The 26351-nt window shown below is 43.4% G+C and overlaps 1 protein-coding gene across 1 annotated transcript in view; it reads right to left on the reverse strand.

The window, feature by feature from the left end:
• Positions 1-606: 606 nt before the first annotated feature.
• Positions 607-26351, reverse strand: part of PLPPR1 (phospholipid phosphatase related 1) — a 220534-nt gene continuing 194789 nt past the window's right edge. Inside the window, exons 5-8 of the mRNA XM_066602016.1 lie at positions 20672-20922; positions 16725-16901; positions 9492-9623; positions 607-922 (exon numbers count right to left, since the gene is read on the reverse strand). Of these exons, the coding sequence (XP_066458113.1) occupies positions 890-922; positions 9492-9623; positions 16725-16901; positions 20672-20922 (593 nt within the window). The 3' untranslated portion in view covers positions 607-889. The remainder of the gene's footprint in view (positions 923-9491; positions 9624-16724; positions 16902-20671; positions 20923-26351) is intronic.

Raw genomic sequence — 26351 nt, forward strand, 5'->3', positions numbered from 1 at the left:
AAAGCAAATTACTCGAGCGAGTAGTGCTTTTCCGAGTACGCTCGCTCATCTCTAATCCTAATGAACCATAATGCATCATGATGGATCCTGTAAAATGAGCTTAGAAAGTTATTTTTGACTTTCAGACTTTTGTACTCATACTGCTGACCTATAGATATTTTCAGGAAGATCCAGATGAAACTTCTATATCTCAGGAAGTTGCGGTACCACCAATCATTTCATTTTCTACACTGCATTACTAATGAATTGTGAGCATTGCATGGTTCCTATGGACAGCAGTCCAGTGTAATCTGGAAACACGACTCCTCTATTTTTCTTTGCCTTTCCTAATAAATAGTTGGAAAATGTATGAATAATTACAAATGATGTATCAGCGGCTACTGGTCACTGCTGTTAAATAAGGTAGATTAAAGGTAGAAGATGTAGTATATGGAACAAATGACTTTGATGAAAAAGTTACGTCGGCTCCTTTTCACACTTCAAGTATAAAATTCTTCTGTTTTGAAAAAAATGAAAGTGTGTGATAGCGTCTTCATTTACACAGCAGTTTAATGCTTATAAAATAATACAAAAAGTTGTATACAAACATCCAAAACAATGACAATTTGAAAGGATGGTCGTCTCTTTTTTTTAGTGCACCGTATACCATAACAGGAGAAAAAACTTGCTTATGGCATAAACATGGGATGCTGAATGTTGACACTACAATAGAAAATAATATCAGGGCAAGCTACATCACTTCCTTGAACAAAATTGTACAAAAACATCAGCTTCTAACTAGATATAACATAATACTGATAGTCACAGTTTAACAATGAGCAACTGTGTTTCGTGGTGGTCTCCATCTAATGTAGTATAAAAACAGTTCCTTTAGTGTCCATCTCATAACTCAGGTCACTTCAGTCATCGATGAAGAGTGATTCTGTTCAAAAGAATAGAGATAAAAGTAATAAAGCATTAAGATGCAGTTCATCAACATAACTGATGCAATCATGTCCCTAGAATTAGATTTTCTATATTATTATTGGGGAGGTTTTCCATAGATAAACATTCTAAGATGTCTTCAAGGGTTTTGTTCCACCACAATAAGTTGTCCCCTAACCGCAGGATAAGGGATAACTTGCTGATCAGTGGGGGTTTGACTGGATCTCTTGAATGAACATTGGTGCATCCCAAAATGTGAGCAGCAGAGAAAGAGTAAAAAAAACTAATTTAGTTCTGCTGCAGCTCCATGTCCATCACTATTCCCTTTTCTGGAAGCAATTCATAAACACATTTACATTATTTAGATTTCCTCCTTAATGCCATAGGAGTTAAACGTGAAATCTAAGTTTACATCCTGGCAGGATGGTACATAACTAGAGATGAGCGAGCGTACTCGCTAAGGCTAACTACTCGAGCGAGTAGTGCCTTAGTCGAGTATCTGCCCGCTCGTCTCTAAAGATTTGGCTTCTGGCGCGGGTGACAGGTGAGTTGCGGCGGTGAGCAGGGGTTGGCGGGGGGGGGGGGGGGGAGAGAGATATCTCCCCTCCGTTCCTCCCTGCTCTCCCCTGCCGCTCCCCGCCGGCAGCTGAATCTTTAGAGATGAGCGGGCAGATACTCGACTAAGGCACTACTCGCTTGAGTAGTTAGCCTTAGCGAGTATACTCGCTCATCTCTATACATAACACAACAGGACATAAATTTGTGGTCTGTGGATGGCACATGCTCAGACGTGAGTCCACGCCATCCCATAGTGGGAGCCGGTTGTGACTGATAGCTGGCCTCCCGCTGCAATAGCGGGGTTCAATGAGAATACCGATCCCCACTGTTAAACCTCTACATGCCACGATCTACATTGTGGCATGTAAAGGCTTCACAGAAGTGCTGCCCAACTGATACTGCTCCACATAAGTGGGCATGGGTAAACAGAAAGACAAAGAACTGCTGGTTCGGCACGCTACTATAATGATTAAGTTCAACTTCTCCTTTATTTGGGAATTTAGACAGCAAGCATTAAAATGCGCGTTTCAGGGTGAGACCGCTTCATCAGTTCAGCTGGATTAAAAACAGTCAGGGACCTGATGAGCATCAGTAGCCAACTGCCGGGAAGGAATACGGGGATATCAGTGAAGGGTATAGAAGTCAGAACCGAAGAACTTTTAACAGATAATTCAGAGGGATGGCAGTTTTCTCGTATCTCAGTAGAGATATATCTGTACATCTTCGGCAAGCTGAAAATCTGTTCCATGCATGTGAATGGGGTTGTTGCATGTTCTCATATGTATGGGATCAGACTATACAGGGATGGTTTGCAATCTCTTCCCATTGAAGACACCTACAATAGGTCTACAGAAAACAGCAGGATACATTTAATTAGGCTATTTGCAAAGTTGCTTAACTTTTTTTATTTTAGACATATTGGAGCAATAAAAATTGTTTACGTAAAACATAATTAAAACTCTTATTAAAACATCATTAAAAACTCTTCTCACTTGCAAATTCTCATTGAAAATGTACAATTTGGGAGTCGCATTGTTCAGAATGTGAGGGCTGTGAGGCTCAATAATTCCCCAAAACATTTTTTGTTACTTCTCTGATATCATGTGGGATAATTTCCCTAAGGGCCATTTACTAACATTAACGGCCTGTAGACTGTATCACATTGCTACCTGTAATGTTTGTATAAAAACCAATAGGGTTAGAAAAGAAAATACAGAAAATTGAAGCTTCTTGGAGAGGTTTATAGATAATACTGACTTTCCCCCCAACTTCCCTATTCTGTACATCTTCGGTGATTCAGCTTCCATGTAAGTTGGATTCTGATATATCTGAATAACATGTCAGAATTCTTCTTTATCCGATTATTCCATTTCTCCACAAGAGGGACCACTTGCTCTTTTGATACAGAAGGATTCAAAGGTCTCTATGCATATCTGTATTCCCCAAACACATTTTCCATGATTGCTATGTCTTCTGGAAATACATGCGGATGCATCTTTCCCATGTTTAATAGCACATCAGGTGGCATGTGGCTAAGGTCCAAGACACACAAGTGTGTTTTGAGTCCGTGTGCTGCAAGGATCTACAACTGACTAGACTCGGACAACACACGGACCCATAATAGTCAATGTGACACACCAGATTGTTTTTTTTTTGTGTATGGACACATGAATTGTATCAAAGAAAAAATCATAGCATGCACTATTCTGCTGCCGTAGAAGGCAGAGGACACACAGAAGTAAAAAAAAAAAAAGAAAAATAGACACACAGCACAAACCATTGGAGGATCGCATACAGGATTGCACACAGATGAATACAAAGCTGTTTTGGCGGATGCAATATGGATGAGTTATTATACGCTTGTGTGCCCTTCGCCTTAATATACAACAAGCATGTTTGGCTAAGCTATCTATGTTTTGCATCTTTTCCTGCTGCCACAGACTTAAGGCCACCTGCACAGGAAGGGGTTTAACTTACGGAATTCACAATCGTCTCCTGCGCAGACAATCCGTGGCATTCCCCACAGATTCAAACCAGTACAGCATCCGCATGTCCCTCACATGAGCAGACAGTGATTGCAATTTTCCAGCACGCTCTATTTTTGTGCGGATTCCACATGGACAGCTTCCATTGAAGTCAATGGAAGCCATCCAACCTGCGGCCCTTCCGCAACTGACACGGGAAAAGCAGGAGCTTAAAAAAAAATCTGTACTGCATATATCCGACAGTGAGCTGTGTGGACCATCCGATATACAGAAGAAAAGACAAAATGACAGGTACCCTCGGACAGCAGTCGGGCACAGGGTCGGATTCCACTGCGGGCTCCAGCACGTGGAATCCGACCCTATTGTGTGCATGGGGCCTAATTCTGATAGGGGCAGTTAAGTGTTTGGATGCCACGATCAAACTTGACTAAGGGTCTAAACAGTCAGCGTGAGGGGGATCGCTTCCTGCACCTCATCAGCAGCCCCGCAACATGATCGGGGGTGCCCATAGGCTAACATGGCAGCCTGAAGCCTACTAAAGTCTCCCAAGGCTGCAATGTGTAGCTGTCTATTAAGACCTGCTCGTGGCAGGGCTTTAAAGGCAACATTAAGAATCACTGTCTACTGCAATACTCTAGTATTTTAAAAGTTCAAAAAAGCCTATTCCCATAAAAAAGCTAATCTATTAAAGGGGTTGTCCCGCGCCGAAACGGGTTTTTTTTTTTTCAACAGCCCCCCCGTTCGGCGCGAGACAAACCCAATGCAGGGACCTAAAAAAAAATCCACACAGCGCTTACCTGAATCCCCGCGCTCCGGTGACTTCTTACTTACCGGTTGAAGATGGCTGCCGGGATCTTCTCCCTCGGTGGACCGCAGCTCTTCTGTGCGGTCCATTGCCGATTCCAGCCTCCTGATTGGCTGGAATCGGCACGTGACGGGGCGGAGCTACACGGAGCCGCTCTCCTGCACGAGCGGCCCCATTCAGAAAAGAAGATGACCCGGACTGCGCAAGCGCGTCTAATCTGGAGATTAGACGCCGAAAATTAGACGGCACCATGGAGACGAGGACGCCAGCAACGGAACAGGTAAGTGAATAACTTCTGATAACTTCTGTATGGCTCATAATTAATGCACAATGTACATTACAAAGTGCATTAATATGGCCATACAGAAGTGTATAGACCCACTTGCTTTCGCGGGACAACCCCTTTAAGCTCCCAGCAGTTTTGGACAAGCTCTGTTCATTCTGCAAGAGAAGGACATCACAGTTTTGGATGAACAGAGCTAATTCTATTTTAAACAGCCGCAGCTCCAGTTCACGGCATCCAACACGATTCTTACATCCATGCTGAAGGAGAGTAAGAAATTCTGAATTGTAGCTGTTATTTTTCAGTCATTGTGCAGAGGAGAGAGGGGGGAGGAGAGGAGACAAACTACAGCAGAGAATTTATGCGTTTCTCCTGTATATTTCCCTGTTACAGAAGTTACATGAATCTTTGTACATGTTATTACCGCCAACATCAATCAGAGAGCATGTATGCTCTCTGATTGTCACTTGTGTGGTATTTCCCAGAAAAGAAGAGAAATGAAGACGATGTCATGTAATCACTACTCTATACCATTTAACCCTGCGGATGATCTAAATGTTTTTACATTTCAAAAAAGTTTTTCCCCTTGCATAGGGCTTTAAATATTGAAAAACTAAAAACAAATAAACTCCCTATTAGAGATGAGCGAGCACCAAAATGCTCGGGTGCTCGTTACTCGGAACGAAATTCCCGCGATGCTCGAGGGTTCGTTTCGAGTAACGAACCCCATTGAAGTCAATGGGCGACCGGAGCATTTTTGTATATCGCCGATGCTCGCTAAGGTTTTCATGTGTGAAAATCTGGGCAATTCAAGAAAGTGATGGGAACGACACAGTGATGGATAGGGCAGGCGAGGGGCTACATGGTGGGCTGCATCTCAAGTTCCCAGGTCCCACTATTAAGCCACAATAGCGGCAAGAGTGGGCCCTCCCCCCCCCCCGCACTGTCAGCGTAAAGATCGTTCTCCTCTGCCATAGCTGTAACAGCTGTAGCAGAGAAGAACGATGTTTGCCCATTGAATTCAATGGAGCGGCAATACAGCCGCTCCATTGAAAGCAATGGGCTGCCGGCGTGCGCGGGGTGAATTGTCGGGAAGGGGTTAAATATATGACCCCTTCCCTGCAATTCATCCAGAAATGTGTAAAAATAAAAATATATACCGGCGTATAAGGCGACGGGGCGTATAAGACGACCCCCCAACTGTCACCTTATACGCCGGCAATACAGTGGAGCAAAGAATAAAAAGCATTACTTACTTCTTCAGACGATCTGCGGCGCTCCTGCAGGCTGTCGCTCCCTCCTGGTTCCCGGCAGACTATTGCTTTCTCTACGAAAGGCTTGAAATCCCCGCCTCCAGAACCACAGCCAATCACAGCCATTCAATGACATCATTGTCATTGGCTGTGATTGGCTGAAGGCACATGTCTTTCTGGAGGCAGGGATTTAAAGCCTTTCGTAGAGAAAGCAATAGTCTGCCGTGGACCAGGAGGGAGCGACATCCTGCAGCAGCGCCGCAGATCGTCTGAAGAAGTAAGTAATGCTTTTTATTCTTTGCTCCGCTATATTACCGGCGTATAAGGTGACAGTTGGGGGGTCGTCTTATACGCCCCGTCGCCTTATACGCCAGTATATATTTTTATTTTTACACATTTCTGGATGAATTGCAGGGAAGGGGTTATATATTTAACCCCTTCCCGACAATTCACCCCGTGCACGCCGGCAGCCCATTGCTTTCAATGGAGCGGCTGTATTGCCGCTCCATTGAATTCAATGGGCAAACATCGTTCTTCTCTGCCACAGCTGTTACAGCTGTGGCAGAAAAGAAGGATTTGTCTTCTATATGTTCTCAATGGGGTCGGCGCTGCTGCCGCCGGCCCCATTGAGCGCATATACAGAAGATTTATGGCCTTTAGAAGGACCGTTGGGGTTCTTGAAGCCTATAATAACTCCTAACACTCTCCCTATAGCAGCTCCAACACGATAGCACTTTCCCTGAACTAATGTCAGAATGCATCCGTAGCGAGCCGCGGGAAGGGCAGATTTCAATACTCGGGTGACACCTAGTCTCGCCAGCCACTCACAGCAGGGGGGTGGTATAGGGCTTGAACGTTGCAGGGGGAAGTTGTAATGCCTTCCCTGTCTTTCTATTGGCCAGAAAAGCGCGCTAACGTCTCAGAGATACAAGTGAAAGTAACCCGAACACCGCGTGGTACTCGTTAAGAGTAACGAGCATCCCGAACACCCTAATATTCGCCCGAGCATCAAGCTCGGACGAGTACGTTCGCTCATCTCTACTCCCTATACAATTGGAATTTCCATATCCATAATAGCCGGTATTATAAAACATTACATTATTTATCAAGCACTGAAAATTCCATTAAAAAGATGAAATAAATAAAATCCAAAGTAGCCATTTTCTAATTATCTTGCTCCCCTAAATAAGAATAAAAAATAACCGAAGAATCGTATAGGAGGGGGTGCTAATAAGTATTGAGCCTTACCCAAGGATAAGTATTTAGCGCTACAGAATAGGTTGGCGCTATACAAATAAACATTATTATGATAATTACCCAGAAAAAAATGGAGCCAGGAAGCTGTAAATTGCAGGGTGTACTCGTCTATTTGGCCTCGATCAGATGAGCAATTTTTTGGCGTGCGAAAAAGCGGGCCTATTAGAACCAATGCTTTCCAAGGAAAGTGTTCACATGTACGTTTTTAAAGGCGCTAAATAATCGCACCTGCAAAAGATAGGACATGCTATTCATGCTCAAAAAAATCGCTCATCTGACCAAGGCCTAAGTCTGTATTCAATGATGCAAAAAACAACTACCTATGATTTTTACTTTTTTTCTGGTCCAAAGTGAACATGGCAGCATCTCCAAAGATGTTCAGTATAGAGCATAAGACCATAATCAAGTTCCTGCTCCTCCAACGGAAAGGTGCAAAGCAAATCCATGATAAAATGCCACAAACTTTGGGTGACAGCGGCCCTCCATATGCAACAGTTAAACATCGGGTTGTAAATATAAAAACTGGCCATTTCGGTGTTGAAAGTGAGAAACCCAGTGAAAGGCCTGTCTCTGTCCCTCTTGCCTGCAAATGTGCAAGCCATCCCTGACATGATCATGGAGGACCGCCAAATATCAGCCAAAAGTATAGCTACATATCTGGGGATACTACGGGAGAGAGTTGGTGCCATTATCCACAACAACTTGGGAATGGGAAAGCTTACAGCCAAGTGGATCCCAAAATTTTGGACAACCGAACATAAGAGGAGGCGTGTGGAGACATCGGTGGATGTTTTGGAGCATTCTGCAAGAAATTAGTCAGATCTCCTGGACAAACTGGTAATTGGTGATGAGACATGGATCTACTGTTAGGGTCCAGAGACAAAGGAACAGTCTAAGGAATGGAGACACATTGGTTCTCCCAGGCCAAAGAAGTTCTGTGTGCAAAGGTCAGCGCAGAAGCAAATGGCAACCATCTTTGGAATAATAGGGGAGTTCTGCTCGTGGACCTCCCAAAGGGTTCAACCATCAATGTAACATATTACTGTTCTTTACTGACAAAGCTGAGGCAAAATATTAAGGAAAAACATTGATGAAAGCTCTCCAAAGGTGTCATCATGCTGCATGACAATGTCCGGTCATACACTGCAGATGCCAGCATTGCAAAAATGACCTCCTTAGGGTGGATTCAGACGAATGTGTTTATTTGTGTACAATTGTGCGCACAAAAACATGTGCCTATTAGAATCATTGGTTCTCTGTGGTATGTTCACATGTCCGTGTTTTACAGGCGTGCAAATGCACATACCTGCAAAACATAGGATATGCGTGCACCATAGGTCCATGGTGTGCATCAATATTCCCGAGCGGGGAGTCCCCTTGTCAGGGAAGACTGTGACAGCACTGTCACAGTGTTTAGTGACAAGGGGACTCCCCACAAGGAGTAAAGAATCCCCTGCCACACCTTACACAGCTGTGGCAGAGGATGTCTTCATCTCCGCGGGGAGTAAAGAATCCCCTGCCACAGCTGTGACAGCTGTGGCAGAGGATCGCGATGCTCTCCCATTGCTTTCAATGGGACTGACACTTCTGCAGTCCCATTGAAAGCAATGGGCTGCCGGCAAGCCCTGTAGGGATTTTCGGGGAAGGGCTTTAACTATAAGCCCTTCCCTGAAAATCATACACTAGAATGTGTTAAAAATAAAAAAAATATATACTCACTTTTCATCAGCTGCGGGGGCTGAGGCGTGTCCAGCCTGTCTTCTCCCTGCACTGCTCTGAATCTGTTTCAGCAGGTAGGGATTTAAAATCCCTGCCTGCTGAAAGGGCTGTATCTGATTGGCTGAGCGTTCAGCCAATCACAGGCAGCGCTTGACCATTCATTGAATTGAATACTCAGGTGAGAGTATTTTGTGCGTCTAAAAATCGGTCCTGTGAACACTTCAGTAGGAAACCATTGGTTCTAAGACACGCGTTCTTTTTGCGCAGCTATTTATTAGTTTGTTTTTATACCTAATCTCTGTCTCCTCTCTTTCAGTCATGAATGGAATGAAAACACTTCATGAAAGATGTTTCTTTTCTGTGAGAAAACATATTTTCTTCTAAATTCAGCAACAGTACAGTGCTAATAGTATGAAATAGTCAATACTTCTAAAACATGGAGGACAGACTCTCAGTTCTCAGACAGAAAGGGCTTGGCACTTCAGCCTGATGATCAGACTCCCCTGATGCAAGCCATGGCAGGATTGGAGGCTTTCGGGAATCCACATGTAATGCTTCAGGCCATTGGCTCCGCCACTTCCTGGCTGATTATCTTTGTACAGCTCTTGCTGCCATCGGCTTTCGGGACTATCACGATATGCGGCCGCCAGTATGAAATAGTGGAGAATAGACTTCCACGGTACAATGATACAGTAATGAAATAATACCTGTGCACTCAAAGTCTCCAGAGGACTCTCGACTCTGGGGAAAGCCATTAAGGGTACGCCTCGTGTGTCTTCAGGCTTCGGCTTAGATGGGGTATCATGTGTTCCTTTAAAATTGTGTACAACACACAATCCCTGCAATGACAAAATTATATTATCACATTTGTAAGCAAATGACAGTGCCACTAACTGTTTGGAGGTATGGTAGCTATAAAAATCTGGAAATTCACTGAAAAAATGCTTTACTGGCCAATCCATATTTCATTTTCTATATCTTTTCAAATGAACCTCATATTAGGAAATTTGCTTGTTGACGAAGACTCGGTGAATGAAGTTTGAGTTTCACTTATCTCTACCCAACATTAGAGAGCAATTCACATTATACTTCACACTAAACGGGCTTAGCCTAGCGAGACATGTCCTATTAGAGAATACCTTATCCGTTCCCTAATGACCAACAGTATGTTGCTGTGTAATTCTATTCCCATAGGTGCTTACTAAATACTCATGAACAATAACATTGTCATTGTAAATGCTTTTCATCTCAGTTTGAACGACTTGATATTCTACATATAGTGAGCTAAACTGCTTCCTATTACTAATGCACATTTATGGGAATTAAATCACCCCATAAAGGAGATTTCCATAGAACCAGGTTGTTATCTTACAATAAAGTGCATCGATAAGGCTCTGGTCACATTTGTGCATAAAATAGTAACCAATCTACCACAGCCTTTGCCATAAGATGAAACCCTCAGTTGGATCCCCTTATAAAGCAACTTTTATTGACATGTAATAAAATATATTAGAGTAGCAATGAATTAAAAAGATCAGAGTCTCAGTGTAGTGAGAGTGAATGTAATACAATAGACAAAAGCGGTCTAAGAGAAAGGATATTGTTTCTCTTAGGCCCCTTCACATGACCGTAGGCGTCGTAAAAACATGTGAACGGGCACACAAAACTAACGTTCGTGCGCCCGTTCAGATAGCCCAAGCCCAGCGCATATATATACGCCGGGGCCGCAATGCTGTTGGGCATGGGGAGACAGTTTACCTCTGCTAACCTGTCTCCCTCTTCCCTCCCCCTCGCCAGCTCATCTCCTCTCTCCTCGCTTCTGACTGTTTGCAATGGGATAGGGGGGACTGGAGTGGAGTTAAGCTCCCGCCCCTTGTCCACAGCCAGCTCCAATCCCGCCCAACCCCAGCCTATTGCAAACAGCCCAAGGAAGGACAGAAGGAGAAAAGGAGTTTAGCAGTCATGTTTCTAAACTCCCTCCCATCTCCATTCTTCGGCCTCTGTCATTGGCTCTTATAGGAGTCTATGCAGCGGTCGACATATCAAAGGCAAAAAGATAGTTCCAGGACTATCTTTTCTGTCCGGCCCTATATTGGCCAGCCAGGCGCTTTTGCGCCATGGGAATACGCCTGTGTGATCTGATACATTAGATTCCAATGCATCAGATGGTAGCCTATATCTGCCAGCCATGGAAAAGGCGGCCGATATATGCTCATGTGAAATAACGCTTAGACTGGTTTTGTCTATTAACACATAAAGAAATGGCTAAATTATATGATACATACATTTATCATTTAAATCTTAAGCTCCATTTACACGCAACGATTATCGATCAAAATTCGTTTGAACGATGCCTTTTGAGCGATACTCGTTGCCTGTAAATACTACCATCGTTTGCTTTTCTGCCGAACAATGATTTTTAGTTTGGCATAATGCTAAAGAATTAAAAGATTTCCAGGCATACAAAAAACTAAAAAACGACTCACGAGAAAACAATAGAGCTGTATGCAGATAACAGACCACCCACGGTTATCTGCATAAAGCGAAGGGAGGCTCAATTGCATGCAAATGAAGCTTATAAGCTACTAATGGGCATTAGTACCATTAGTAGTTTATGCAAACTGTCAAACTGTCATTCAAGCTATTTTTTTAATGAATTTTAAGCGATCATCTTTGTGTGTAAATGAGGCTTTACAGCTAGTTAAGTTTACTCAGTTTCTAAATTATAAATACAACTGATGTGACAAAAGTCATGTGACAGCAGTATGTAAATTCATTGTGAAATGGCGTTACCTCGGGGGAAGGATTAGGAACAACTACACCTGTATAAGTTGTGAGATGTTATCTTGTCATTGAGAGTGAACCCCGGCCAGCAAGTTCAAGGCAAATTTTTGTAGTTCGAATGAAGGAATGATAGTCGGTGGCAAACGGATGATTTCAATTTCCTTCAATTTCCAAAGTTGTGCAGGCATTCAAAATTTTTCAATTCATATTGTCTTGTGTGTACCAGCAATACATCATAGAAGGCATTGCCACCCATAGTGGAGAGCACAGTGACCAACCACAGTGGAGAGTGCAGTGACCACCAACTTAGGAGAGTGCAGTGACCACCCATAGAGGCGAGCGCAGTGGCCACCCACAGAAAAGAGCGCAGTGGCCAGCCACAGTGAAGAGTGCAGTGACCACCCACAGAGGAGAGCGCAATAACCAACCACAGTGGAGAATGCAGTGACCACCCACAGTGGAGATTGCAGTCGCCACCCACAGTAGAGAGTGCAGTGGCCACCCACGGGTTCTTAACCCCTTAACGACCAGCCCATAGTGTTTTTACGTCCTCCCGAAGTGGGCTTTATTCTCTGAGGACGTAAAAACATGTGTCCTGCAGAGAATAATGCCCCTCGGGCTGTGGACGTGACAGCTCCATGCTGTTGGTGTCCGCAGGTAGCTGACAGCATGGAGCTGTCATCCCGGGCTGTTCGGAGCCCCCCCCCCCCCTACGGCATTGCGATCGGCGCTATGAAATGGATAGCGCCGATCGCAAAAAAGTAAATAAAAGTGCAATAAAAGTTAAAGATTCAGCTGCTCTAAGGGATCGGATCCATCGGAGCAGCTGAAATTACTCACCGATGTCCGCCGCACGACTCCCAGCTGTCCCGATGCTCCGGGCGCCGTAGCCGTCCTTCTGCGCATGCGCGCCAGGCGGCATTACGTCAGCCGCATGCGCAGAAGGCCCGGCGGCGCGGGAGACTTAACATCTCCTGGCTCCCGGCTCCTGTAGGTAGCCAGGAGGCAGGAGATGTCAGCGGGGACCACGGTGAGCGGTCCCCGGTACCGCGATCGCCGTTATACAACGGATAACGACGATCGCGGAAAAGTGAAAAAAAGTGTAAAAAAAGAAAAGTTTCACCTCCCCTCATGGATCGGATCCATGAGGGGAGGTGAAAATACTCACCTCAGGTCCGCCGATGTCCTCCGGCCGGTGTCGGGACCCCCCGCTGGCTTCTGCGATGTGCCGATGCGGCGCGCATGCGCAGAAGCCGGCGAGCCCGGCAAATTCAAAATCTCCCTGCACCCGGCTGTCACAGATAGCCGAGTGCAGGGAGATATGACTGGGGACCGCTGTATGCGGTTTCCAGTCATATGATCACCGTTATCCATCAGATAACGGTGATCATATAAAGTTAAAAGTAAAAAAAAAAAAAAAAAGTTAAAAGTAAAAAAAAGTTTAAAAAGTTAAAGTTTCATCTCCCCTTATGGATCGTATCCGTAAGGGGGGATGAAATTACGTACCCAAGGTCCCGGATTTGTTCCCTGGTGGGATGTTGATCCGCGGATCTTACCCCAGCTTCGGCGCATGCGCCCGTCAGCATGATGGTGGACGCATGCGCAAAAGTGAAAGATTGCCCAAGAAATATAAAATCTCCCTGCTGCTGGCTACAAAAGGTAGCCAAGAGCCTGGAGATGTCACGGGGAGCCGCGGTATGCAGTTACTGGTCATGTGATTGCCGTTATCCAATGCATAACGGCGATCACGTAAAAGTTCTTTAAAAAGTGGCAGTTTCATTTCCCCTCACCGATGCGATCGGTTGGGGGAGATGAAACATCTTCTCGGAGGCTTCCGCATTTGAATCCAGATGCGATTATCCTCCATGGACCCTTCCGGCTGCTGCGCATGCGCCCGCCGGCAAAATGCCGGACACATTCGCAGGAGCCGGGAAGCCCAGGAAATTTTAAATCTCCTTGCTCACAGCGACTAACAGTGGCTGAGTGCTTGGAGCAGTGACCGGAGACCTCGCTGAGCGGTCCCCGGTCACGTGATAAAGTAGTGAACTAACATTAGGCTGGTCACACATGACCGGAGAGGAATTACGGGTTCTGCATGCGCTTGATCAGCGGTAATCCACGGATCAATCGCATGCATTGGATTACACAATTCCCCCCAATTAGCGGGTCGGAATTACGTAATCCACTCGCAGAAACAGAACACGGCATGCTATATTTTACCACGAATATCTGCGACCTAGAGCCCATTGTGCTCTATGACCGCGGATATACTCGCACCCCATATGCAAACACATTGTGTACGGGCTGCGGGTACCCGAGTCATCTCTAAGCGACGGCGCGGGAAATGCAAACAAAAAACCGCCTGTGTGAGTAGGCAGTTATGCGCAGTACATTACGCAACCGTACGCAGGGTCACAGCCGGGCTCACAGCTGGAATCCGCTGCGGGCCTCGGCAAGCGGATTCCGCCTACGGCTACGTGAGCCCGGCGTTATTCAGACCGCTACCAGTAATCCGTAATTTACAAGAAGCCCCGGGAACGCTCGCCTTCCTGCAGTTCCAGGAGCAGCTTGTTGAGCGCCTTCTCTGTGAGACCGCCGCACCGCAGCAAAATTACAAAGCCTCACAGAGCGCCACTTTCTACACCCCATCCCCGCCGCTGAGGTTACGAAATACCCCCCAAAATACATGAGAGGAGGGGGGATACACGGTTTTCTTGCCCCATGTGCCCAGCCCAACCAGCCTCCGTAATTACCCCTGTCTTCGGACATAAAACGCAGTTTATATTATTACCTTTATCTAATATTTAGGGAATGCCAAAAAATGGGGATGGCCGGGGGATGGCGGGGGATTATTTTTAGGAAGTCAAATTTTTTTCCGTATAAGTGGGCAATGGGGCCTGGAATTTATTCCGTTGTACCCTGAAATCCAGCGGGCATTCCCTCCATTATGGGCCTAGCCATGTGTCCTGTAAGTAGATTAGGGCCACAATGGGTATGTTTCTGAACACGGGACAAACAGGGGTATCCATTTTGGGGTGAAAGTCTTCATTCCTATGTACACTGTACAAAAAAAACCAGTTTTTAAATTGACAAAATTGCCAAACAAATGAAAATTGTAATTTTTTCCTTTTGCTTTGCTTAGATTCATTCAAATACTTTGGGGTCAAAATATGCAGTACACCCCTAGATGAATTTGTTAAGGGGTCTAGTTTTTAAAATGGGGTCATTTGTGGGGGTTCTCTATCGTTTTGGACGCTCAATGGCTCTACATGTGGGCAATGGGGACTGGAATTTATTCCGTTGTACCCTGAAATCCAACGGGTGCTCCTTCCATTATAGGCCTAGCTATGTTTCCTTTAAGTAGATTAGGGCCACAATGGGTATGTTTCTGAACACGGGACAAATGAGGGTATCCATTTTGGGGCGAAAGTCTTCATTCCTATGTACACTTTCCAAAAAAAACAGTTTTTAAATTGACACAATTGCCAAAAAAATGAAAATCGTAATTTTTTCCTTCTGCTTGGCTTAGATTCATTCAAAAACTGTGAAGTCAAAAAAGTCATCATACCCCTAGATAAATTCGTTAGGGGGTCTACTTTTCAAAATAGGGTCACTTGTGGGGGTTCTCCATCGTTTTGGTCACTCAATGGCTCTACAAGTGGGCAATGGGGACTAAATCTCCTTCAAGCAAAATTTCTGTTCCGAAAGCCACCGGTTGCTCCTTTCATTTTGGGCCCCATTGTGCATATAGACGTAATACTAGGGCCACAATGGGTATGTTTCTGAGCACTGGAGAAACAGGGGTATCCATTTTGGGGTGCAAGTCTTCATTCATATATGTGCTGTACAAAAAAAACTGCTTTTATAATGACATAATTACCCAAAAAATGAAAATTGTAATTTTTTTCCTTCGGCTTGGCTTAGATTCATTCAAAAACTGTGAAGTCAAAAAAGTCATCGTACCCCTAGATAAATTCGTTAAGGGGTCTACTTTTCAAAATGGGGTCACTTGTGGGGGTTCTCCATTGTTTTGGTCACTCAATGGCTCTACAAGTGGGCAATGGGGCCTAAATCTCCTTCAAGCAAAATTTCTGTTCCGAAAGCCACCGATTGCTCCTTTCATTTTGGGCCCCATTGTGCACCCAAACATAAGATTAGGGCCACAATGGGTATGTTTCTGAGCACGGGACAAACAGGGGTATCCATTCTGGGGTGCAAATCCTAATTTTCATGTGTACTATAGAAAAAAGTCCTGTCTTTAAAATGACATATTTGCAAAAATATGAAATTTTTGTTTTTCTCTTCTAAATTGCATTGACTCCTGAAAAAAAACTGTGGGGTTAAAATACTCATGACACCCCTCAGTGAATACGTTAAAGGGTGTAGTTTTTAAAATGGGGTCACATGTGGGGGTATCTATCATTTTGACTCCTATGAGCCTTTCCAATCTTGGATTGGTGTAGGAAAACAAAGTGTTCCTCAAAATGCTGAAAAGTAATGTTACATTTGTACGTCTCCTAAATGGTTAAAAAAAAACCGAAAGTTTTTCCAATGTGCACCCAAAATAAAGTAAACGGATGGAAATATAAATCTTAGCAAAAATGTCTATATTATGTTTGCACATATTTGAGATATTGCAGTTGGAAATGTGAAAAAATGACGATTTTTTTCAAAATTTTCCCAATTTTGGCGCTTTTAATAAATAAACACAAATTCTATCGGTCTTTTTTTTCCACCTAAATGAAGTACAACATGTGGCGATAAAACAATGTCAGAATCGCTTGGATATGCAAAACCTTTCTGGTCTTTTTCCATGCTAAAGTGACACGTGTCAGATTTGCAAAATTTGGCCTGGTCATTAAGGCGTAAACAGGCTTGGTCACTAAGGGGTTAATGATTGCAATCAATGGCATCTAACTAGAATTGTCCATGTGAACAGACAAGCATGTGTTTCTGAAATCATATCCACATTCAATGTAGGAGGTCCAACACACATATCCCGCAGGTTAGTGCAGTGTTCCTTAGCTTCTTTGAGTATTTTGGCTACACAGTATCATAGTAAGGCAATAAATTGGCTTATATGAACCAGCCTATAAAGCTGACAGTTTTTTACTATGAAGAACACAATAATGAAAAATTGTTCTGATGCTACTTACCAAAAACAACGCCACGGCAGTTCCCAGAATGAAGCCACCAATAACATCTACACAGTGGTTTCTGTATTCAGATACACGGTTCAGTCCAGTTAGAAATGCAGAACAAAGAGTCCCCAAGCAGAGAACAGGTTTAGCTAGTCTACTGCTTTTCGTTTTAATTGTGCTCGTGATGTACATCTGAAACAGAAGAGGGATTCCCTTGTCAGTTCAAAGGGATTACGCTTCTTTTAACTGTGCCATCAAAAGAACTTGAAATGTCTGTAGGCCCATCTGGAATTGTAAAGTGTCTACCTGAAATGCATTATTTAGAACGTAAAACATACAGTATGAGTTAGGAAATACTAAGAAGGCCACAATGATGGAAACAGTCCATGACATGCGGGGATTTGTTGCAACGGTCACAGAAGTAAATGACTCGTCACCATCTGGACGATGTCCATACAGCTGTTTATTCTTTAGGGCGCCCACCCACTGGCGATTTGCGTTTCTCTGCGTTTTGCGTTTTTTCTCAAGAGCAATTAGAATTGAATGTACTCCCACCCACTGGCGTTTTGCATTGCGTTGCGTGGCGTTTTTTAACATAGGACCCGGCAGTTGCATATGTGTCCTTATTTTTCTCCTAATGCACCCATGAAAGTCAATGGAAATTAATGGAAATGCCGCGAAAACGCGGCGTTTTTAACGCACGGAAATCGCAAACGCCAGTGGGTGGGCGCCCTTATAGGTAATATTTGGGGAGTTTCCTTTGGATTGGTGAGTAACCCTTTATACCTAACCGCCTAGAAGTTATTGGGACTACTTTTCATGCACTTTGGGAACCCTTACAGCTATAGCTCTATATCAGCCTGTCAATGGACCAATGTGATTTGTAACCTGTGACTGTTATTTTTCCCTTGTGAGGGCTCACCACAAGATTTCTTCTGAGCATATGCTCGCTGGCTTTCACACATAAGTGTAAGGTTTGGGCACATGCCCAGTGGTGTTTGCTGTGATGTGTAATGGGTGATCGGCTGCTTCTGGTTGCAAGCGCTTTGAGGCACATAAGTGGGTGCAAGGCAGCCTAGATAGTAGCCTGGATGGGGCACATGCATGATGATATATATTTGACACGTGCACTGGGCGGTCGCCCACTCTAACGTCTCACTTGGAAATAAGCGCAGGCCAATCAGGCCACTAACTATTAGCGGACATTTGAACTTGAATGCTGATGCCACCCTATTACCAATGTGGTGCTCAGTCTACCATTAAGGCTGGGCGCTCTTCTTTATTATTTTCTTTATATCTATGAATATTGCTCTAGTACTAGGCTCTTCATGAGGCAGGCTATAGTACACTGCTGATACGCTTAGAGTCAGTAAAATAGCCAGAACAGTTACAGTTTGGTTTAATTTATGAGACTAGATCCTTTGAGGTTGATTTTAGGACTTATATATACACAAGACTCAACATCAATAGGAGTATTTAGAGTCTTGTCTATGGGAGATACAGGGAATGAGAGTCCTATTTAAGCCAAGCCAGAAACCTACTGCACACTGATGAGGAGCAAACACCCCGGAACAGCTGTCTGTGTATGGATTCTGGCTTGGTTTTTTATCCCCAATCAATGTTCTAAAGACCTGTATAAAGGGTTGAACATTGATCTGCTATCCAATAGGTGGCGCTGCAGAGGTATTATTCCATCTTCCGTATTTGTAGGGATAGAACAGTTAGGGATTGTCTGTCTGACTGAATGATTGAGTAGAAATAGGAGTGCTGAAGGACAACTCTTCTCCCGCTTTTTTGATCTTTCATGTGGGACAGGAATTGAATCGGTCTGCCACATGTTTCATGCATTATAGTATTCTTGGATTTATTATAAAGTTCTTTTTGATTTTAATTTTTCTGCTTTTGAAGAGCTAGAACATTTTTGTGTTTCTATCAATATGGCTATCTGACGGCTTGTTTTATATGGAACGAGCTGTATTTATTAAATAGCACTATTTAATGTACAATATAATGTAATGTAACTTTTAAAACTGTTAAGTGTGGTGAAATGTAAAAGAAAAATTGGGCCATTGTTTTTTCGGTTTTGTTTTTCTGATATTTGTGATAACATGATAAGTTGATTCTGCGGGTCCATGCAAATGTGGTGACACCAAATTTATACAGTTTTCAGTTTTGTTATTACGTCTAAAAAATAAAAAACTTTTTTTTAACTGCTTCTTCAATCATATTCTGTTAGGGCTGTGCAACAGCTTGTGTTTTGCTGAATGATTTGTAGTTTTTATTGGTGCCATTTTGAGCTACAAACAACGTTTTGATCACATTTTTCTTACAACGTTCACCAAGCAGGATACATAAAGTTATATTTTCATAGTTTGGACTTTTGTGAATTGGCAACACCAATTATATTTATAGATATGAGAAGTGGGAAAAGGTTTTTTTGAACATATATATATATATATATATATATATATATATATATATATATATATATATATATATATATATATATATATATATATATTTTATAAATTGTATTAAAGGTATTTTTCTTTTTAGCCCCCCATACAGTAATTCAATTGCATCTACAATATACTGCAATACTTTAGTGTTGCAGTATATTGTATTTTTACCATTAGAATGTCAAGCTCTGCCATAGGCATCGATTGCAATATCTTCCCTAGGCTCCAGACTGCCATATGAACTCACTGACATCCCACAATTGTGTTGGGGCTTTGGAGGGGCACCCTTCCTCTGGTTGGCTGCTTAGATGTGCTGTCATCTTCGACAGCTACATCTAAACAGTTAACTGCAGTGATCAGAGCTAACTAGCCATTGCAGGCTGGTGTCAGCTGCCAGAAACAGCCAACACCCTCTGGTTCAGCTTCCAAGCCCCCTCCATATACCACCTGCGACCAGCCTCTGTATATTTACAGCGAGTGGTCCTTAAGGGTTAAGGAGCTCTCCAAATTGGCTGATAAATACCTCATTAGGCAGCCCAAATGCTTGGAACACCCCCTACCCGCTGAACATTCTTGATGGTTGCCTGACAGTTGTCCCCCTAGCGGCATACATAAACTAAATCTGATCCTTTGTTCCCCAGGGAATAAGCCTCTGCCAGAAGATTCTGGCCGTGTTTTATTCCCATCTTCTCATTGAAATAGTCAGGCACACTTGGCCAAGTCAAACATTCGTGTTTATGGTGGAGCCAGGGGAAATAGCTGCCAGTTAATCATGCATTTGGCCGACAGCTCCTTCATATGTATGGGCAGCTTAAATACACTAAATAAGATAGAGATCCAAATTGTAGGCGAGGAATATATAATTAGACTGTAGTTACTGTATTCCTGTCAATTATAACTGCTGAATTAGAATGTTGTCCTCGAAAATAAAAGAAAAAATACCAAAATAATAATTATTATAATAATAATGGAATCACATCTCCTTGAACTTTCTTGCCTCTAACTTATAACTTGTACGGCTTCATAACTATAATACAATACCATTGGTAACCACTAGGAGGCAACAGTGCTTTGCTGTAATACAGATTTTACTGAAATCTGAGCCATTTGATGGCCACTGTTATAGACTGAAGATGCAATAATAAGCAATATAAGATTGGAGAAGTGAACGATACTGAAATGACTAGAAGAGAATTCTCAATTTGCTTAATAAAGTTTCTTTCTTTCTATTACTGTCTGTATCTCCGTACAAAGTTTTATTTATGCATATCTCATCCATGAAATGCCATATTTAAATACAGAGTCCTGTCCTACGGTGGCAGCCCCAGAATTTACACTTGGGGATCAAATGTTATAAATCTGAGCTTGGAAAAACTCCAACTGTTCCTATTGCAATGTGCGCTATGACAAAAAGCCTACAGGGCCATTAGGAAGAAGCATTTAAGCATCATTGGCCGCAAAATAGTTCAACAGTTACAGAGTTTAGTGTAAAGTTTTACTTACTGTTGCATATAATGCAGAGTAAATACTTAAAGCAGCATGTTTGGACGGGAATGACCTCCTGGCCTTCTCGATGACTTCAGGATCACCAGTGCAGATATTTCCATTGCTGACAAACTGATGGTGAGCGAGACAGTCTGTTCCAGTGTAGTTTGGTTTACACACGGTCAGGAAATAGGGAGTGAGGTTCCCCGTCACTACTTGGCCGGCATTTACAAAAATGTCTGTTGCAAACAGGCCAAATGCAAAAACACCTGCAAGTAGGAAAAAAGTGATCAGAACAGTTACATGCAGTTATTTAGGTTCCATAATTATAGTTGTCCGTCATTTTATTGAGTTCAAAGGCCATGGACACCTTCACTAAGCAACATGTCTTCCCCCCTGCAGATCTGCCCCCCTGCTGATTTCATATCACCCTCCCCTACTTTGGCGTCATTAGATTCAGAGTCCACTAGTCAGCCAGACGGACGGATTTTGCAATAAACTTAGTCCTCCAGCATGAAGTATATTCAAAGGAGAGGTAAGGATGGCAGCAATATGGTGCAAGTAAAACTAGTTCATTCCTCCAGGCGTAAAAACAACGTTTCAACTCCTAGCAAGTTGACTCGCTAAGAGTCAAAACGTTGTTTTTACGCCTGGAGGAATAAACTAGTTTTACTTGCACCAAATTGCAACCATCCTTACCTCTCCTTTGGATCTACTGCTTGGTTGGTTTCTTTGGGATCGTGACCAACACATGATGGCTATGCAACTCACCTGTCCAGTCCTATATGGGTGAATGTTGTGCTGTTGGCATCCAGATTCTATAGCATGAAGTATATTGGAACACACTGCAAGTGCAGCAAAGAGGCTAATAAAGGAGTTTTCTAAGACTGAATTTTTGATGACCTAATTCCAGGATAATTAATCAAAAGTTGATTGGTGGGGTCCATCGCCAGGGGCCCTCGAATATCAGCTGATCTATAGGCTGTTGTGTTAGTTTATGAAACCAATGTGTTGTTGGAAGCACACATTTCGTTACACATTTAATTATATTGGAATTGTACCTGCATATGGAGATGTCTGTTTCCAGCAACACATCAACCCTGTATGGCCCAGCGATTGGCTGATGGGTAGGGGACCTCTGGGATCAACAACGGATGAACTATCCTGTTGATAAGTCATCAATAGCTTAGTCTTAGAAGATCCTTTTATCCCTTCAGGGTGAAATCACACATGGTGAATTTTAGTGCAGAGCTGCAAAAAAATTCTCAGCACATTTTGCACTGTGGATTTCGGTGCAAATCTGCACCACTATCCGTGTCACAAACCATATCATCTGATTTCACCCTTTCAGTTGAAGGGGTAAAAATTACTATGGATCTGCATCAAAATCCACTGCAGCATTTTTTTTGCCGCAGAATTAGACACTAGACATTAGATTTTGGTGCAGATTATTTTGTTATAGAAAATCCGCCTCAATTCTTCTGTAAGTGAGCATTCCCCTAAGGGTGCCCACCCACTAGCGTTTTTTTACTGCGAAATTCGCAGCATTTTTTTTTTCTGCAGGGGTCTTTGGGCTATGGGACATGCAAAGCTAAAATCGTGATCGCGCAAAATCGCGATATCGCGGTAAATCGCGATTTTGCGCGATCGCGATTTTTACATTACAAGTCCCATAGACCCCCTGCAGAAAAAAAAAACCTGCGAATTTCGCAGTGAAAAAAAACGCCAGTGGGTGGGCGCCCTTAGAATATTTAATCACCACCAGTTAAAAATGATTTATATGCAAAAATACATGGATTAAACACACAAGTGAAGGTGGCCGCAGCCTGTAAACCAGTGTTAAGCATAAAAAGAAATGAATGAACATTCAGTCCTGTAAAATGTTGATAACTAATCATGTGGAGAGCGAATTATACCAAAATCTATAAAAACTAACTCCACGAAAAGAAAAGAAAAAAAATCAGATGTGACTGCTCCTAACCCCAATATTACACTCTCCACCTGTCACACACAAGTCCAAGAAGTTGGGATATGACAAATCTTTCTGTGGAGAGCTGCATTGTCTTCCAATACAATATGCACCAAAGGCTTGGAAAAAACTATTTCAGCAGGCTGTAGTTTGACTGCAGTTTTTTTCTTGTCTAAGGGCTCATGCTCATGGTGGATGCTGTGGTGATTTCGATGAGGCATAGTACATAACTCAAAAGATTTATATACTCATTGTCAAAAAATCCGTCCTCTAGAAGGACTTGATGGGATCAAATGAAGCTTTCTCTCTGAGATTATAACTTTCAAATAAGTAAGTGATTACAATATTAGAGCAAGAGGATAATTTATTGCAGAAAACTGAACACTTGAAGGGAGGCTCTAGTACCCTGCTGTACCGCCTCTAGCTTGGATACAAGATGTGATACAGGCCGGCATGGAGATTCTAGTACCCTGTTGTACTGCCTCTAGCTTGGATACAAGATGTGATATTGGTGGGCATGGAGGCTCCAGTACCTTGTTGTACCGCCTCTAGCTTGGATACAAGATGTGATGCTGGCGGGCTTGGAGGCTCAAGCACCCTGTTGTACCACCTCTAGCTTGGATACAAGATGTGATACAGATGGGCATGGAGACTCTAGTTCCCTGTTGTACCGCTTCTAGCTTGGATGCAAGATGTGATACAGGCGGGCATGGAGGCTCAAGTACCCTGTTGGGCCACCTCTAGCTTGGAAACAAGATGGGATACAGGCAGGCATGGAGGCATACAGGTTCCGTATGGTATCCTGAAACATATTGGTCCACATTTGCTGTAACTGAGCCTCTAGATTGAGAAACTCGTAGGCCAATAAAGTTGGCATTGCAAAAGGTCCCATACACGTCCTTTTGGCAATACATCTTGCGACTTAGAAGGCCATGGAAGTGCGGCACTGCTGTGAAGGCATTGCTGTGACTCCCTTGCTGTATGCATCCAAAAGTTATCCTGCTGGAAAATTCCTCTTGAAAGCTGCCATGAGAGGAACACATAGGGCTGCAAGGTGTTCTGAACACATCACTGTGTTGTCATTTTCCCTCATACCACTACCAGGGGTGACCGACTGTCATATCTCATGGCACTGCCGGCAATCACGCCAGCAGTTAGGGCAGTGTACCGTTCCACAGCAAAGCAGAATTGAGCACTTATCCCTAGGTCTTCAGATATGATCATGACCGTAATGGGTGGCCGACAACAAAAAAGTTGGAACTGCTCATGCTTGTTGGACGATCAGATGATCTTTTCTATTGGTGGCCTGTCAAGGATGTTCTAAGTCTAGTCACCTTGTGTGTTTGTCCTCACATATTCACTGGTCCAAGACCTCCTAACAGTTAACTTAGAATGGCCCAGGTGGCTATTGAACGACAGCTGAGAGCTGCCTCTGATTGGTCACAGTGCTCAGCCAATCAGAGGCAGCTCTTTCAGCAGGCAGGGATTTTTAATCCCCGCCTGCTGAAAGCACTTCAGAACAGTGCAGGGAGAAGACCCAGCTGGATGCGCCTGAGCCCTGGCAGCTGAGGAGAGGTGAGTCTATATTTTATTTATTTTTTACACATTTTAGGGATGATAGGCATATATTTAAAGCCCTTCCCTGAAAATCACTGCAGGACTTGCCGGAAGCCCATTGCTTTCAATGGAGCTGGCTTTATGGGAAAACATTGTGCTCCTCTGCCACAGTTGTCACAGCTGTGCTAGAGGATTGCGATCTTCCCTGTATGTCAATGGGGTCACTGCTGCTGCCGCCGGCCCCATTGACCAAAGGTGAAACCCCTGGATGTGACAGCATCCAGGAGTTGCACATCCAAGGAATCCCCTGCTGCAGCTGTCACAGCCACAGCAGGGGATAGCAGGCAGCGCACTCTATGTGTGCATAAACGCTGCCAGGTGCGTTCTTTTCAGCGGTCATGCACATTCTTTTACGCATGCGTTTTTGCGCACATAAAAACGCTATCTGACTGAGTCCTTACAGGGTAAGTGAAAAGTACGTCTGCTCAACGTATGCTGATGAAAAAATCTCATGCATGCTTACATGGAATTTCTTTAAGCTGTTTGACTATTTGCAATGTTTTAATCTGTCTGTTCACCTTCACATCTTTTTGAATAAACATAATCTAAATTTTTCAAGAAAATAAAGTTATTCAGGCTGGGTTCACACAGGGCGGATTTGCTGCGGTTTTGCCGCACTTTTTCCGTTGCGGTTTTGCCGAAGAAGAACTGCTTCTGTGGCAAAACAGCTGCAAAGGTTAATTTTGGCTTGCGGATTTTCGTGCGGAAAAATCCGCAAGCGTTTTTTCCCGCAGCGTTTTTTACTTTTTGCCGCGTATTTTGGTGCGGATTTTGCTGCGTCCATAGAGGTCTATGGACAAAAAAGCGCTGCGGAAAAGACAGTGCAGATATGCAACGGCAATTCGCGGCAAAACTGCAGCAAATCCGCCCTGTGTAAACCCAGGCTTATATGGACTGAGTGTGCCGCTGTGTCCTTGCTCACCCCCACCACCCACGCAGACATTGTCACAATATATATAATTAGGAAGGTGGCTTATCCTGCTCTTCCATCTATGTGGGGGGTCTTCAGCCACTCTCACACACAACTCTTCTTACAACATTTACAGCTATGTTTCAAATGCCGCGCTAAACGCTGTAAAACGCTCTCATTGATTTCAATAGGGCCTCGCCAACTAGCATTTGAATGTGGCATTTGCTCTATTTTAGCACTTTTTTACGCACCTCATCACCCATCAAAATGATCGAGTGTGTTAAAAAATGCTGTAGAACGCTATACAATGCGTTTGAAAACGCCGTTCGAAATCACACTAAAATGCAGCATTTCAAATATGACGTTTTACCAACGCTGTGCATGAGAGCGGCCTTAGGCTTTGCTATATTAAATTATAATCATTTATGGAAATCATAAACTTCATGTTGTCTCTAGAGAATACGCATGACGGAAGTGCAGGCAGCAAGGCAGTCAATATAGGCCCCGTGTGGCACAGAGTGCTAAAGCAGCAGGAATGCTATCCCAAGCTCTCACTCATGACCTGAAAGTTGCAAGTTCAATCCCCACATGGTTCAGGTAGCTGGCCCAAGGTTGACTCATTCTTCTGAGGTCAGTCAACCGGCTTGGTGGGGGGTAAGAAATAAATTACCTGACAGCTCTGCAGAATAAGTTTACGCTTTACAAATAACAAGATTTATTTATTTTATATGGAAATATACTGGAATAACCCCGCCATGTAAAGTGAATTAGAGGAGTAAAGTCAAGATTGTCCTGGTAGCAGAAGTATGTGATTAGTCGTCTGCAATGTGCTACAGTTGCTGGTATTGCAACACAGCCCATGATGCCCAAGGGAATTCCACAAGCTCAGCTCCATGGCAGTTTGCCAGTCATCAATACCATAGATGTTCACAGACACATCAGACTCAAGGATGTCTCAAAGTTATTTATTTAACCCTTAAACTGAAAACAGCCTGGGTATTCCAAATTTCTCATTTAAGACATAATGAAAAATGTCACAATAAAGAATTCTGAGGGTATTATCAGCAGTTCTGTAACGCTCTTAATGCATATTTTACATATTGTTGGGTGTTGAATGCTTGCAAACAATCAACTAAATAACATCTTGGTCATTTGCTGTCTGTTATGACTTTTTACATAATCTGTCATTTTATGGTATTTTC

The sequence above is a fragment of the Eleutherodactylus coqui genome, chromosome 5 (assembly GCF_035609145.1).
Source record: "Eleutherodactylus coqui strain aEleCoq1 chromosome 5, aEleCoq1.hap1, whole genome shotgun sequence".
Taxonomy (NCBI): domain Eukaryota; kingdom Metazoa; phylum Chordata; class Amphibia; order Anura; family Eleutherodactylidae; genus Eleutherodactylus; species Eleutherodactylus coqui.